This window comes from Glandiceps talaboti, chromosome 4, assembly GCF_964340395.1.
Source record: "Glandiceps talaboti chromosome 4, keGlaTala1.1, whole genome shotgun sequence".
In the NCBI taxonomy this organism is placed as follows: Eukaryota; Metazoa; Hemichordata; class Enteropneusta; family Spengelidae; genus Glandiceps; species Glandiceps talaboti.
In genome coordinates, this window is record NC_135552.1 from 18,047,093 (window position 1) to 18,064,172 (window position 17,080).

The following is a 17,080-nucleotide window of genomic DNA, read 5'->3' on the forward strand; positions in this document are numbered from 1 at the left end:
ATAAAATAATTTGAGATATTCACTAAAGTTGTCCTGTACATTTTATAATGTAGTTACAGTGTGAATTACTTATACTTTATATACTATCTAAATCAAATCAAAAGCAAGGAAACAATTGCATAGCATATTACAGTTTCTGAGAAGCTTAATGTGATCAACTCCCCCCCCCCAACAGACTGATATGCATTAACCTTTTAATGCCCGACACCCTATATTTACCGAAGCAAAGTTATTGAAGTTATTGCTCATTATAGTAATACACCTCATGCATGCATCAGCTTGAATGAAATTGGTTTGTGTATGCAGTTTTTCCAAAAAACTGGAAATGGAGACAGTCAGAGCCACAGAATTCAAAAAGTCCCCCCAAGAAGTCTTCACTGGGGCTAAAATGTCTGATGATTTATCCTACATACAATTCTGAAATATTAGACAGGATAACTTCATGCAACCCCCCCCCCCCCCGAGAGGTATTTCTTTTCTACATTTTTATCTACATGTACTACCAAGATGCAGACATAACAAACACGTTCTAACAATGGGCAGTATATTGAAAACGAAACAAAAAAAAAATACACAACACACTTGTATGTGCAAGCATCACTCACTTTTATTTGACAGCTTCACTTCTATCATTTTAGAAATGAGTAAAAAAGACTTGATAGAATCATTCACATTCATCAAATAAATGTTAGAACTAAGTATAAATCCTATCACATGTGTAAGGCAACATGTAAAGTTCAAATCAATACTTTGAACACTTGTAAGTTCCTTATAAGGCAAAACTTTCAACAGGCCTTATCGTAAGAAATTTCAATAATATATATCTTACTTGTTGGCATACATGATTTCTTAACATAACTAAATTGTAAATATACGAATACAAAACATCTGGCAGGTTTCCTTGCAAAGGCTAACTGGTTGAAGTCAGAAGAAATGGTAAAAAAATTTATTGAAATGAGATGAAAACTTACAAAACTTGCTTTCTATAATACTGTACCGTATTCAACAGTATTCATGACTTTTTATCAGTTTAATATCACAAAAAAATTATACATCACAAACTGAAACGTCACTTGTGTATCAGGACATTGTTGTACAAAATTTAAAATACTGAAGTTAGCTAATATACTATTGATATTGATAAAGGGCAGTGTGATTCAGCAAAGCATGAATTGCAAACATGATAAAAATATATGGAGATATTAGGATAATGCTGTTTATATGGGTAAAATATATGAACTAGTCAATCAGTCTGTGTCTGATAGGGCAGCATCTTCAAACACCTGTACACAAATCAAATTGGAAATATAAATGAAAATGTTATACATATTTGAAATAAGCTATTTTCTGTACTATTTGTACAAATAGTAGTTTGGTCGAATTGTAGACAGATTAAGAGTAAATCATAAAACATCAACACCTTTGTTACTTTGTATGAAATTAATATCCAGTAAAAGATTTAAGCAAATGAAAAGGAGAACAAACTTTAAAATTTTATTTTTTGTTAAATCTCACTTGACCACTTTTACGGCAATCACAACATCTACATGTACACAAACAAAATTGAATACAGATCTCATTGACTTAACTAATGTCACATGACACTATTCTGACCTATCACAACATAGCATCTAACTGTACTCACCTCCATAAGATTCTTGGGTTCAATACCTGGTTTGAGTGGGATGTCATCATTGTCAATCAAACTGTTGCTATGACTACTGCTGTTGCTAGGTGTGTAGGAACTGTTGGTCATAAAGCTAATACTTGGACTGCTTTGTGGTGTATACCTAACAAAAGTACATACAACAAAACAATTCGTGAAATATACAAACATCAACTCTGGCAATTGAGCTGCAATATCAAGTAGTTCTATTTCAGTTTGAAGACAGAGGATGTTTTTTGAAGAGATTAAAATGAGTCAAGGTTATCAATTCTTTCACTATCAATAAGTAAATAAAGTCACTTTGAACTGTCTTGATATTTCTGAAGATATATCATACAGTTTAGTTATCATGGGAGCTTTTCATAATATTGAGATATTCATGAATTACAAAAGGTCATATTTGGGTGAAACTTACACACACACTAAAAGATGTGGGCAAGTACCGTATATATTAGACTTACCTGCCAAGCTTACTACTGAATATGTTGGGAACCGGTGAAGAACTTCTTGGTATTGGAGAGTATTTGTGATGATCAGTGGGTATAGGAGTAGACATACATGTAATCCTGATATGGATAAATATTTACAAAGAAGCAAGTTAATCAAGTAATTTTATGAAGTTAATAACTGAAAACGAGTCACTACTACCTTGCAAGCAAATCATGACAAATTGGCTATATACTACAAAAAAATAGTGATGTTTAGTTAATCATATGGCTATGGGAGTCACTTAACGTCACAAGTTAGGACAAGTAAATATGATGTACTTGATAATGACAAGTGACATCGTCCCTAAATAAAACAAGGTATAGATACCAAAGATGGCTCTTAGGGTCAGTTTCATCAAAATTTGGTATCTATTGCTGCCATCCTTCCTCTTAGGGACGATTGCACAATGTCACACAAGCTCAATAAACGAACTTTGTTTGTGGGGTTGGTGGGGTGTGTATCTGGTGTCAATGTAATCGTTGAACTTCATTTTTGTACTTCCAACCAAATTTTAAAAACTTTCATGCCTTCAATGAGAGGTTCTGTACTTACTACTGAGAAGTTGATAAATTGATTAAAATTTACTGCTAATGTGATATATATTGCTTTGTTTTTGGTTAGCATTTTAATGTGTCCAACATGTTTTTACATAGTGGTGTGACAATTTTCACCATGGTTTACACCATATATGAATGAACTGATGTCTCACTTGTGAATGTTTGCTTAGGAGAGGGACAGGTTTTTTGGCCTAAACAAACAAGTTCAATTATTGAGCTTGTGTGACAATGTGTGATTTTCCCTTCTATTCTGACTATTGCATAGTATCATATTCTACATTCCAGCAGGCAGTATGATGTGATATTATTATACACTAACCTTGGTGCCGATTCAATGCTATGGTTGGTACAGTTATCTTCACTGGATGTAGAACTGTTCATAATAGGTACACCAATAGAATTGTTTGTAAGACTTACTTCATCTGTAAAACACTCGTCTACAAACAAGAATACAACATATTTACCTATCCATGATTACTGTTGCTATGACTACTGCTGTTGCTAGGTGTGTAGGAACAAACTAACAAACTATTAAGCAACATTACTATAGTGTATTTTGCTAACAGTGGTATAAAAATAAATTCACTCGTGTTCATAACATGTTTTTTTTAAAGGGTTTTCCACCAAACATCATGGCACCAAGTACAAACAACTTTTTACAAGATTCTCAACCTCTGTTCAATACCAGGGTTTCCAAATCCTAGCAAAAAATTTGTAAAAGTTTTTTTTTACGACATATATGTTTTTAGCTATTCTGATTTCTACATCTTGATTACACAATTCATACTTCAGTGCCAGAGCAATTTGAATCACTTTTTTAACTTTATGGAACTCACAGACGTCATGGTTGTATAATAACTCATATTCCCTGTTACATTGTATATTCCAAATGTGTTCTTAAAATCATTGCACGTCTTTAAATCTTGCTGAAAATATCTTCTTCAGTTAAGAGAGATTGGTGATTCAACTTGTTTGGTTGGAATACTCAGACACAACAAAGATTTGAATATTCATTTATTACCAGTACTACTACTGTTGTCATGGAAACTTACCATCAGAGAAGCTGTAATCCCACTCTGACGGGTGTCTTTTGGATGTAGATTTTTCCATGGACTTTGTTGAACCTTGAATCATTCTCAGTGGATATACCATTGTGATCCATACAATGTGAAACACGGTGTACAACATGTGATACAATATTGCCATGTTGTTCCACTGAAAGGTAAAAACCGATGGTATTAAATTGAAACATATCACTCTACTGGCAAACAAAAATAGCACATATCACATGTATTAAGTTATACCCGTTTGCCAAGTTATTCTTTTGAATGAAAAACAATGCACATTGTAACAAATGATGCTATATACATGTTATGGTTAGTTTCTGTTTAACTTAATACTATGAAAATGTAGCTGTAACTGCAAAATACCTTTTAGTATTTTCTGAGCAGTGTTATTTTCTGAGCAATGTTCATCTCATTACTTCACCATTACATCACCAAAAATCTAAATTATGATGGTTTTCAGTGCTATTCTTCTATACAAACTTCACATTTGTGCCCTTTTCATATGTATTCACCTCAGAATTTTGTATACACTGAGCCTGTACATAAAGCCATACATACCATCTTCCTAATATTAAGTTCTCTTTTCCTTCGCTTCCTTTCTCTCCTTACAACTGGTATTGCTAAAATCTGGTCCAGACTTAGTCTTTGCATTTCATCTGGTTCCATCATAGTGTAAATGACATTGCAAAGTTCTTCTGATATATCTATGATAATGTAATTAACACTGAGTTAGTGGAAATGTCCATGACGTAACATCATAACACAAGCTCAATAAAAGAACTCGTGTGTGTGTGTGTGTGGGGGGGGGGGGGGTCTGGCATTTTCACACTTCTAACCAAATTTTGAAAACTTTGACCCTTCAGTGATAACATGTTCTTGAGATATTCATAAGCTGATTACAAATTTACTTCTAATGTAATATACGGTGCTGGGTTTCCCGTAATATGTTTACTGTCATGTTTATACATCGCATTGATCGCTGTGGTGTGACCGCTACAGTTTTCATCATGGTTTACATCATATATAAACATGTCGATGTCACATTTGTGAACATTCAGTTGGGGGGAGGGTTTTTCCCTAAATGAATGAAGTTTGTTTATTGAGCTTGTGTGACATTGTGCAATTGTCCTAACCATCGAATTATACATCAACAATAAACAACCCCATGATGTACCATAATGGTATTTTTCTATTACAATAATATGCATCATTTTGCCATACTGGATTATCATCACCTACAATGTGATCATATACATTTTTGTTGAAGAATACATACCTTATCTATACCCCATGGTTACACAAAATCAATTTATGTATACTGCCGATGACCTATTTAAATGTTACGGTCAAAAACTTTGACCACTGAATTACTCGGTATATGATTGTTCTTTCCTTTCCTACCTTGTGTAAATTCTAAAGGTATATTTCCATTTCTTAATTGGTGCCATGGCTCTCCTCCTCTTGGGAGAACTAAATCACATGCTAACTCTAAAATAGTTATACCAAGGCTGAAAAGAAGACAAATAGAGGTCAAACGATTTAGATGACAAGTATTCCTAAATAATATATTGTAACTGACAAACATAAAATCATTTAAATGGGAACACTACTCCAGGAAAAAGAGACATTTTTATAAACTATGCACAAGAGCAACTTGATATGTCTCTGAAATCGCAAGTAATTGTGGGTGATGTAAAATCATGACATGACTCTCCAGAACCCATACTTTATGAAGATGCCTTTATTTCCTGGAGTGGTGTTCCTCTTTAATATAGTACTGTAGTAAACACATAAAAATAAAATTATACATCCCCTTATAGTTTGTATCACATTCCATAAAAGTGTAAAACAGACGTTAATGAGGGATGAGAAAATACAATTTCACCCATAGTTTATCGAAATATTATTTTTTCATTGAGAGTCCACAGAAGTTGACTACCATAAATGCTCTCAAATTCAACCACTCACCTAAAAACATCAGCAGGTTTGCCAAACTTTCCTTGCAGTAATTCTGGTGCTAGGTATTTGGGATCACCTTCCTGGGCCTCTGCCAAATCTCCCTGTCATACATACATACAGACAAATGTAAAGTGTTATCATATTGTGCAGTGGTTTATTGCTGAGGGTGTATTTATCACGGGAACTACAGGGTACAAAAGACTTTATATGTTACAGGTTTGTGTTGTTGTGGTAATTTGCAGTGGAAAGCAAAAATGGTTATATTCTTTTATGTAGATTTCAGTAAATTATAGAGTTACTGTTATTTAGATGAAATACATGGATGATTATGTAAGATTTCATCAACTATACAATGACACACAAGTATTCTGTATTATTCTTGTGAACAATTTACTAGTATCCATTCATCCATCTCTATGTTTGTCTATCTATCCATCCATCCATCCATCCATCCATCCATCCAGTCAGTCAGTCCTCCATAGGATGGGTCCCATTGATGTCTGTCCTTTTCATGTTCAGCAACAGTCATCTCGAGTTCAGAGGGATTGGAGTGTCAGATATATCAGATTTGGTCTCTCTGACTTCTCTTTCCAAGCTTTGGTTGCCAAGTAACCAGATCTTTGACTACTTCTTTACTTCTGGAACAGTGACTAGTAAATTGGGCCAGCCTCTGGCTGATTGTCGGATATCTATGTACAAGTTGTCAAATTCTACTTACCATATCACTGACTCCCAGAACCAAACCAAAATCTCCCAATTTATAGACTCGATCAAGAGATACAAAAATATTGGCAGGCTTGATATCCATGTGGATCAGATTGTGATCATGAAGATGTTTGACACCCTGTGAAAAATAGACAACCAAAATTCACATTTCAATGACATTGCAATTAATGAGCTGATGATCAATTTTCTACGAATCATCAGAGTTAGAAGTATAACTTGTATTTGATCTTTTAGATGCACTTATAATGTCTGTCTGATTTTTGTATATTCCAAGAATTACATGTGCAACACTCAAAAGTCTCATTATCTAGATTTGGCAAACATTGAATTGTTAATGATGGTCAACATATCAGTACAGCAAGAAAGTGAAAAAGCAAATAGAGAATTAATTTTGTTTGTTGGTCATGGTTGTTTGTGTGTAATGTGAGATTGATCCAGCCAACTTAGGCAGCTGAGTGGATGGTACAGTTTTGGGATATTAGTTTGTAAGGTATGCCATGACACAGCACCCTCATGCATCAGCTGACCCCTTTAATGGCCAACGAGGGCTGAGCCATACAACTTATTCAAGTCTTGGGATGTTTCAGCAAAACATAAGTCTGTCAAGTTGTGGTTATTAGTAGACAACAATGAGATGTCAAGATGTTTTGAGAAGACAATAATTAGAAAGTTGTGCCATCCTATTTTGGATTTCCTATATTTTATCTTCAATTTACATTTTAGTCATGAGACGAGTAAATATCTCAACATTTTCAAATACATAATATGAATTCTTTGATTTCTGATAAAAAGCCATGTAATCATGTGATTTCACACTATACTTCCACACACGACATTCTATGGCAGGTGAACTATGACAGAAATTTGCATATCTTAACCTTACATCATTCTTGAACAGTTACCTGTGAACATATCACCTACCTCTAAAAGATCTATCAGAATATTCCATACAGTCTTTTCTGGAATTTCATGGTGTTCTTCTGCAAATTGCTGCAGACTACAAAACAATAACAGACATTAGGTTAAGTAGTATGTTCAATCAGAATACTATGACAGAACCCCATGATGCGTGAGTGTAAAAGTGGAGTACTTGGGGTATTTGCACTCGTACTTGCAGTGTTCTCTGTGACAGTACTTTCACAAGTGTAATGAGTAAAAGTGTAGCAGACAACACTGCAAGCACAAGTGCAAATACCACTGAGTAGCCACACTGGGCATGGAGTTCTGTTAGTATAACATGTTTATCTGAAATAACAAATTTCTGTATAAATAACACTATACGATCACACGCTTTTGTGCAGAACAAATGATTGTGTCCTCATTTGCATACAAATATGCAATACTTTTTCCAGTATTGCACTGTAGTGCAAATACCACTACAGTGACTAGTATACATTGTTTCAAGTTTCAAGTAATCTCTGGTACATATGTAATAATGAAAACTATGAGCATCTTGAGCTACTCTTGAAAAATTAACTCATATTCCAGGTATTACCGGACTGGGCTTTCTCATTGACATACATGTTCATATGTAAAATAAGATAACTAAAACAGCAATTTCGAAAACCAATGTTGATTTTAACTCATTTACTGAGCAATATAACTTTCATGAGTGCTTTTTTTAACACTGAATCTATGACTGGTGGTAAATGGTGATTACACATCTTTGGATAAGAGTATGTTTAATCAGAATATACAGATCACCTTGTTATAAACTATAGCCAAAACGAAGTGGCCAAATTTGTCTACATAAAAATTATGATATATTCATGTCATCTCAGTCAGTAAATATATATTTCCAAGTAACCATTATACCTTGTTTTTGTAAAGCATCAGTGAATGGTTTGGTGGAAATACTGACAAGATAACTGATTACATTACCTATGGTTACACAGTTCTGTTTGTATGTACAAGTGACCCTTCTCTTCCCAGGCTTTGTAAAAATGAACACAGTTAGTGTGTTTAGGCAAGTCTTCATGTTTCCGAACTTCTTCAAGTTTTCTTTTCCTGACAATTAAAAAAACAAAAAAACTTGAATAAACTGTACTCAGCAGACTGCATTTTAGCAGAGTCCAAGTAGTGAACAACTACAAGATTACAAGTTTTATGAACACTGAATGATGGTAATTGAAATTATCTTATGTGAAGTAACAGCTTCCTCAATCTCTATGAATTCAAGAGTAGTAAAACAGTTAAGCAGATTATGTGAAGGTGCAGATTTGAAGTTGTTAGTTACCTGTCAGACTCTCCTCTGAACCTTTCTCTGGATCTCTTTACAGCATAGAATTTGCCATCCTCTTTACTTTGAACTTTGAAGACCTGAAATGAATGACATGATATACCAGTATATTATTATATATTCTGAAATACAAATGTAAGAATAAGTACAGTAATAAAATTCATTAAATTCAGTGTAGTAGCCACAAAATATTTTAAGGATACTCTTGGGCACATCACTTTCTGTTTTTATAATCTACGAGATCACATTATTTTCTTGTTCTAAATATTACATTGTGGCCTGAGTCAACAATGTGTTTGCTTCGATCCCATCCCATCCCAACTGAAGTTGAACTGTGTCGGCAGTTTGTTTGAATATGGATAATATTAACTACAAATGTAGTAGTGCTATACAGATCGAACCAGCTTGCCTTGTGCATAAAGTTGTAGCAGTTACAAATAACGCATTGCAATAGATTACACATAACACATTAATTTTACAAGTACACTAATTACAAGTGATGTCAATTTTGTATCTTTCAGATAGTAATTTTGATCTTTTATGTATCAACAGTGCATCATAAACAATAACTTATTAAAAAAGTGAAATACTGAAAACGTAGAGACGAAGTTTATATGCTATGTACTCACCTCTCCAAAAGATCCTACTCCAAGTTTACAATCAATTTCAAAGCATTGATCAAAATATAGATCTCTTCTTTCTTCATCGTAATGAGGACTGTTCATAAATGCTTCAAAATATTAAGGAACTAAACAAATGGCACGTTAGCATTCTCCACACTATGTTTTACTCTAATACTGGTGCATGCATTCAGGTTTTAAACCAATAATTAACACATACATTTTGCTTTCCTAAAACCAGTGCAAGCATAGAAAGTAGATCTTCACTGTCTATGGTGCAAGTGACTCATTTACTATATTGGACTTTTTTGTCATAAGTAACTCTAATTATAAGTGACTTTTTTCTATCACAATTGACTGCTTTACAATTGACTTTTGTTTCAATTTATAGTATTTTTGAGTCTTATTACAGGTGACTCATTTAATTACAGTGACTTTTTTACCAGTGATTCTTGTTTATCACATAGGCCTGTACATAAGAAGGGTTAAAGAAGTCTACTGATGCCTTCTTTAACACTACAACAAGTGTACAGCTCACTGGCTACTATAACAATTTTCTGAATTTGTTTGACTAATAAAGATTACACTAATTACACACAATCTCAAAAGGATACAACTCTCTGATGATCTGAAGGAAACAGCTTGGGCTCTGTACTGATCCTTCACTCTTACGTGAGGAAACAATCTACTGATTGGTGGCACACTTTTCACAGGAGGTCTGGGTGGTGCTGTTTCTCTAGGTGTATGTATATCCTGTAATGAACAAAATACATCATTTGTCATATCATTCATATAAATGTAATTATCTCACATATAATTGGATATTGAGCTATCATTGTTTAATAAGTAGTCATTGAACGTAAGAGGAACTGCTGAGCAGTGTGCCCTCTCATGATAGCCACATTTTGTTGTTGTGAGTCAATGAGAAAAACTGGAATTTCTTGTGACTCACCACACAGTAAGAGATAGGGGAACACCAAATTCTGGTCCATCACTAGAAATTGTGTGCATCAGTGGCATGACAAATTGGCTTAGAGGGCACACTAATGCTGAGAAAGAAGTAATCTTGTATTAGTTGTCCAATAATGTCAATGTAAATAAGCGTTTCTTCAGAGGAAAAATAAGATTCTATGAAAGTACCATTGACAATATGTGTCGGCATTAGATGTATACCTTTTTCCTCATAAAAATATTTTTGATATGAAGACTTAAAATTTTTTCTTTAACCCTCTTTACATGTTATTAAGAACTATGCGATGTGCAATTTTTTTGAAGCTATACCGTTTCAGGGAGCTGTGTTAAACACTTTTATTCAACATGTAGTGAATATCAAAGTATTGTGTGCCCTGCACATACTGCTCTTGAAGGGTTTCCTGTTTCCTCTTTTCAAGAAGATGAAACCTGATTTTTGAATGAGAAAAGTCAAGATGCAATCTAACCGCTGTAGTCTAGAGGAACAATTTGACATATTCAGTATTATAAATGGACATCTTGGGAATATATACATTAAATTTAAACTTATTTCATTGGAATATCATCATCAAAAGGATGTGTTATCGGTTGTACATTCATAACTTCCGACAGCAAAAAATGGGTTTGCTGTGACAGTTATTTCAATGTAACGACCATAATTCAGTCACTATAACGTTAGAGTAATTTGGTGATAAACCAATTGACAACGTTTCCATTGACTGCCACTTGACAATTGATACTGACAAGTCCATTGTAAACATCGTAAAACCATGGGTGACAAGACGCAACATGCACACAATTTCAAAACACATTCACACTGTATTCAACCCTTCTTGAAGTTTAAAACTCTTGTAAACCGTTATACAAAACAAAAAGAACCTTGAAATTAATAAGAAACCCGTGGTTACATTGTCCATCGATTTTTTTCTAAGAAGAAATGTTTCTGTAGACTGTTGTGAGTGTGGTCCGTCAATCGATTTCCCTCGATTGTTACTGAGTCATGAGTATTGAGATGTTGTTTTGGGACAACTACACAACAACCCACAAACGCAAGTAACCGTTACGAATTGCACACATGTTTGGTGTGAAAGCCAAGTTTTACGTCTGAAATATGACTTCCAGTAAATCAATGCACTATCTGAGTATCTCTAAAAATGACTTTAATTACAATAAAATACTAAAGTCAGCGACCGTATTATCATCAACATTGTCATTGCACAATCTACACGTAAATGGTAGGGCTCACCTTTTTATGAGAAAATGACGTATTTTCGGTGTAAAACTGCGGCGTTGGTCTCGGGCTTTTGAAGTGATCCATCTTGGAGCATCTTGCTACGTTGCTGCAACAAAAGTTAGGCATAAAGTCTTCAAAAATTTAAGCTGACCAAAGAATTTTTGTTCTCAACTGGTGACGAAATTGCGGGAAAGTTGAATTATCCGCCATACTTTAGAGAACATGTACGCATGCGCCGATCCCTTGTGATTTTAGCCTTCGTCGAGACTTGTTCTGTTTTGTTTCATATAATTCATCATTCCAAAGTAGTATATCACAACATTCCACAAAAATATCCATAGTAAATAGTATAACTAAGTTCATTTTATAAACTTTAGCTTTTTTATTTAGTTCTTTATTTATATTCTAGTAACACTATATGATGTGCAATTATTATGATAGAAAGAGGATGAGTGACGTCATCGTGCCAACTCACCGGGTTTTCCTCAAAATATCAACGCAATATCCGCCGTACGAGATAGAGAGAGCGTCATCATCCGAGGGACGAATACATGACTATTTGTATAAATCACAAACAAGACGTTGTATTAAAAAAATGAGGCGGACAGCAGGACGTGAGTACTGACGTTAAAAACTTATTGCAATAGTACAGCTGGAACGGAACACATGTCTATGATCCTCAGACTTGACACTGCGCTGCAATTGCAATCTGAACTGACAGTGCAGTGAGTGTTCTGTGTTAGTGTCCCTATGTGCAGTCGCTTAATAATACAGTAATCATACACCAGTTATATTGTATATCTGACATTGATCATAGGATTGATACAATACAGTGTACATACTACATGTTGAAGATCAGTGAAATTTCGTGTTGATGTCGCTCGTGTTTATTCTACTGTGGATCACTGGATGTATTACAGCCATGATTTTACAAATGTAAAAAAATGAAACGATATGCAAATATATTTATAACTTTAAAAAAAAGTTAATATAAGCTTGAAGTTAAGAGTGATAAGAGAAAGTGAAAGATCGTGAACTTGGTACACTATGAAGCTGCTAGAAATGTTAGGAAATTTAGAATATCCACATGCTGATTGTAAAATCGTGTTAAATGTATTTGCATAGAAAGTACTAGAACATATTGTGCATGTACTAAACATGTATGACATAATGATAATGTACACTGTGGTACTACGCAGATATTCTCAACACTATCTTCAATTATGGGATAAGGAATTCCTGGGTGATTTAATAACTGACAAACATACACGTATGCTGTGCCTGGAGTGAAGTTTCAAATCAGTCTGAAGGTGCATGATTGGCAAAAATAATATACATGTACACCAAACACTTATAGCCTGCCTACCATTGGTTTGGATTTTAGCACTTACTTTTCCCTTACCAGGAAGTGAAGGGATGACAAATCCTCACCAGCTTGTAGACAGGCTATAGGCTTATAGTCACTTGTAAGCTAACAGTCAATGTCATAGATGGTCTTAGAACAAAATTATGTATTTTAATCACAACCCATCATCACAATAACTGCAACTGAAACACACCCAGTAATTACACAGTAAAACATATTATTAACTTCAACATGTAGCTGATTTTGGAAAACATGGTATTATTAGTTAGTTTTACTCAGTATATCATATTTACCTTATTTATCTGCAGTAGACCATCAACATGGAATGTATCAAGATAATCAAATGCTAGATGATGAAAATGAACATTTAGTGGATGGACTCCATAATAAAGTATCACAGCTCAAAGAAGTAAGTACCAACATTTTCTTAGTTAAACATAAAGATTTGCACATAATAAACCTAATGTTTAGAATACAATTGGAGAGCTGCAATACAGAAAATACATCAGCCTTTTGCTTTGATGGTGTTTCATCCACTCTATATAAGCATAGACCCTCCACCGAAGGAAATGCTGCAGTTGCGTATCCTGTTGTTGGAGGGTCTATGATACAAGGCAGTATACAACATATTGTGTATGCAAATGTAAGGTATTTGTTCATGAACATGAATAAAAAAATGACAAGCAGCATCAGTATTGACTATGTATAAAAATAAGAGAATACCAGCTGTAGGACTGGGTAATCAACATTTTTGTTAAAGGGTAGTTATTAATAGATAATACCTCCTAAGTGGACAAGTCCTTTAATTTACATCAAAATTTTATACAGATGTTTCGACCTCACACAGGAGTCTTCTTCAGGGTCGAAAAATGATATTACAGTTGATCAACTCAGATTTTGAACGATCAACTTCATGTGAATATTATGGCGGTCAAGGAACTCGTCAATGCACTCCTATGTAAACTTCATATGTTGATAAGAAATGTTAAATGACAGTACCTGAGTTCTGCGGTTATTATTTTACCAGTGTTATTCCCTACTAGTGTTTGTGTTAAAGATGGTATTAAAGTAGGTAAAATCTATCTTAGTTCCCCACTTAGTTAACCCGGGTTTCCCACAGATATTTTTATTCAATATATTTTGTCTAGCGATTACAATGTTTTTACCTCAGTAAGGAATATTGTAATTTATTTATTCTTACAGCTAAGTATTGATATTGGTAATGAAGTCAGAGCACAAAACAAGATGTTAGGAGAAATGGTATGTTTTAATTTATTCAGTTCACTGCTCACACTAAGAACAGTTTGTACGTCCAACATTAGTTAATAATTTATACTGCACACACAGTCAATCATTAGTTTTTAGAGTTGTTTGTTTTCATATAATAGCATTTGAGAGTATATCATAGATATGTTTCAATTCTAGTTTAGAAATGATAATGAAATTTTTATAGTTGGCTTCATCATCAACTCGATGAAATGGTGTATTTGATTCTATGATTCTGTAGGTAGTCATACGTCAGTGGGGTGGTATAGGATAGTTTGTGTACGTTTGTGCTGTCTGTAAAAGTAAACTATGTTGACTATTACTTTGTGTATGTATATGTGTGTGTGTGTGTGTGTGTGTGTGTGTGTGTGTGTGTGTGTGTGTGTGTGTGTGTGTGTGTGTGTGTGTGTATAATTGTTTAGAAAGTGTGTACATGTATATGTGTGGACTTTCACGTTACCCATTTCAAATAATGACAAATAGTGCTGTATAATTCTAGTCTAGGTGTTTTTCAAACTTAGGAATTCATAAAGATGGAGACAACATGCAAATCCTTCCTTTGATAAACTGATTATCTGTGTAACTAATGATTTATTCTGTTGATTACAGGATGACGATTTTGATAAATCACATGGTAGTCTTAGGGGTGCAATGTCAAGACTTAAAAGAATGGCTGCCGCCGGACATAACAGATATATTTGCTATCTTATGTTATTTGCTCTTTTTGTGTTTCTTGTGATCTGGTATGTTGTCAAATCTAAATGAAACCATAGTTACAGTCTTCAGAAATACTTTATCAGAACCGATACCTTTCATATCAATTTTTTCCCAAACATAAATTTTATTTGTAATTTTATGTACTTTTTACAGCATTTAAAATGTTTTTGAATCATGATAGACTAGAAACAATTTTGAACAGGTTTAGTTTTTGAGTATTGTCTACATTTGATGATTTCTTTCAACATTTAAATTAGGAAAGGTCATAGGTCATAGGTCATAGGTTAGTTGATTCTCCTCAGACTGTACTGGTGCTAAAGGGCACTGATATTTATGACAAATGACAATCAGTATAAAATGTCTGATACTGTGTAGATGGGGACAATATGCCCTATTCCTGATATAATGAATAATAAACTCATGAATATGTAATTGATGCATCTTTTAGAGACATTAATAGAGTTGGCACACTGTATAATGATTTGTTACATTTGCTTGTAAAGCCCACCAAGAATCTGTATGTAGCTGTGTTTTTTGCTAAGTTTGGGGACTCAGGTATCATGAAGGGGCAAAGGGTTAAAATGGCTTACTTTACAACACAGTGTACCATGGGTTTGTTTGTGGACACTGATAAAATGACTGGGGAAACCTGGTTGATTTTTACCTACTTACCATCCCTAGCAAAAAAAAAACTACTTGTGTTGTAGAGTTTATATTGTAGACCTTGTCTTTATGAATTCAATATTTAAAATTTAATATGAATATTTGTAAGTTTTAGATTAGTAGATAACTGATCAGAGGTTTTTTTTTTGTGAGTTGAAATATGGATTTGTAATTGACATCTTGACCTTCAACACAACTTGTCATTTCAACAATCAACTTGTTTCTTATGTATCTGCCATCATTTTGATTATTTTTGTGACAGATTTTCTCATTTTGTGACATGTATTATTCAAAGTGTAATCAACATTCTCAGCATTACGGTAAGTTTCTTTCTGTAGTGACAGATACTGTCAGGAAAGGAAAGATTTAGGACTCAGAAAAATTAGTCACTCTCATGGTATCACACTTTGTAAGTTTCACTCTAGCAATGTAAATATGTAGTGACTTTGAGATTCATGACAATGTAATGAAGGTAATTGCAGACAACACTGATCAATGTTGATCATTATTACACACACAGTAAACATTATTTCATACATACCAAAAGATTATTTGCACTGTTTGCACATGCAAACTTGTGGTATTGGCACTGCCGTGCAATACCAAAAACGTTATTGCACACCTGCATGCAAATGATATGCAAATGAGGATGTGATTATCATTTTTAATAAAAGTGTGTGATCGCAGAGTACTAGTATCATTTTCATGGAAATCTGCCATTTTTGGATAAACATATGTAATAATAACAGAACCCCATTCCATGTGAGCTCCAGTGTGGCTACTCAGGGGTATTTGTACTCGTGCTTGTAGTGTTTTCTGCTGCACTTTCACTTGCTATGCTCTTGAAAGTATGGGTGCAGGAAACACTACAAGCATGAGTGCAAATATTCAGAGTACACCACACTTGCACTCACGTGTCATGGGGTTCTGTCATAGTATTTCACAAGCGAAGGCTCCTACCAGTAGTGGCACTTCCATCAGTCAAATCAGTGGCCTAGAAGGATGGTTTTTGACTACGTGATGCAGTTTTACTTCTAGCTGTGATGTTTAGCATTACTTGGACGATGTCACTGTTTCTAGAGAAAACACTAATTTTATTTTATTTTCATATATATATTGTGCGCTAAATTTGATCATAAAATGGATTTCCAGATATACTGGTCCTATTTTCTTGTCAAAATGAAATGAAATGCAATATTTTACAACTTTTTAAAAAGTATTTCCAGCATATTCGTGTCAAGCTTTTTGAAAAATATTAAGAATTTAATTTATTGTAATAAAAATATGAAACAACAATTTTGTTTTACTAGTGTGTGTCAATTCTGCATGTACTTGATATAAATGTTATGAACGGAATGATTATATTTATTTTGCCATATCTGTCGTCAACAGACACAGTGCTTTACTTAAAAATGGCATAAAGTGATACTGGCTAAGAGTTCTCAGTATTCTGATCTGTGAATGCGTCAAATGTGAAATTGTGTTGTTTTATAGTAGAGCCGGCGTATATTGCGCCCTCTGTCGGCCACAATAAAAAGG

General features: G+C 34.0%; 2 protein-coding genes across 4 annotated transcripts; one reads left to right on the forward strand and one right to left on the reverse strand.

The window, feature by feature from the left end:
- Nucleotides 1-582: 582 nt before the first annotated feature.
- LOC144434049 (membrane-associated tyrosine- and threonine-specific cdc2-inhibitory kinase-like) lies at nt 583-11,743 on the reverse strand. The gene is made up of 15 exons (XM_078122496.1): nt 11,542-11,743; nt 9,938-10,076; nt 9,333-9,433; nt 8,701-8,783; nt 8,346-8,471; nt 7,386-7,461; nt 6,457-6,582; nt 5,748-5,839; nt 5,181-5,287; nt 4,338-4,483; nt 3,765-3,927; nt 3,032-3,149; nt 2,128-2,232; nt 1,646-1,790; nt 583-1,283 (listed from the first exon to the last, which is right to left on the reverse strand). Exons 1-15 carry the CDS (start codon nt 11,653-11,655, stop codon nt 1,248-1,250), a joined length of 1,677 nt encoding a protein of 558 aa, XP_077978622.1. The 5' UTR covers nt 11,656-11,743; the 3' UTR covers nt 583-1,247.
- Nucleotides 11,744-12,005: 262 nt separating this feature from the next.
- Nucleotides 12,006-16,227, forward strand: LOC144433674 (BET1 homolog). Of its 3 annotated transcripts, none has more exons than XM_078122023.1 (4): nt 12,006-12,143; nt 13,204-13,304; nt 14,099-14,155; nt 14,771-16,227. In XM_078122023.1, exons 1-4 carry the CDS (start codon nt 12,125-12,127, stop codon nt 14,924-14,926), a joined length of 333 nt encoding a protein of 110 aa, XP_077978149.1. In that variant the 5' UTR covers nt 12,006-12,124; the 3' UTR covers nt 14,927-16,227. The 3 variants fall into 3 exon arrangements, with proteins under 3 accessions (XP_077978149.1, XP_077978150.1, XP_077978151.1); XM_078122024.1 differs by having other exon boundaries at nt 12,015-12,143; nt 13,207-13,304; XM_078122025.1 differs by having other exon boundaries at nt 12,121-12,254.
- The last annotated feature ends 853 nt before the right edge of the window (nt 16,228-17,080 follow it).

Bases quoted from the DNA above. Each gene is read 5' to 3' on its own strand.
- LOC144434049 (XM_078122496.1), bottom strand. From the start codon at position 11,655: ATGCCTAACTTTTGTTGCAGCAACGTAGCAAGATGCTCCAAGATGGAT. The intron at 8,784-9,332 runs GTGAGTACATAG...CATTCATTTCAG, and splicing joins GAGTAGGATCTTTTGGAGAG to GTCTTCAAAGTTCAAAGTAA. The intron at 7,462-8,345 runs GTAATGTAATCA...ATTGTTTTGTAG, and splicing joins ACAGAACTGTGTAACCATAG to TCTGCAGCAATTTGCAGAAG.
- LOC144433674 (XM_078122023.1), top strand. The intron at 13,305-14,098 runs GTAAGTACCAAC...TTATTCTTACAG, and splicing joins AAGTATCACAGCTCAAAGAA to CTAAGTATTGATATTGGTAA. The intron at 14,156-14,770 runs GTATGTTTTAAT...TGTTGATTACAG, and splicing joins ACAAGATGTTAGGAGAAATG to GATGACGATTTTGATAAATC.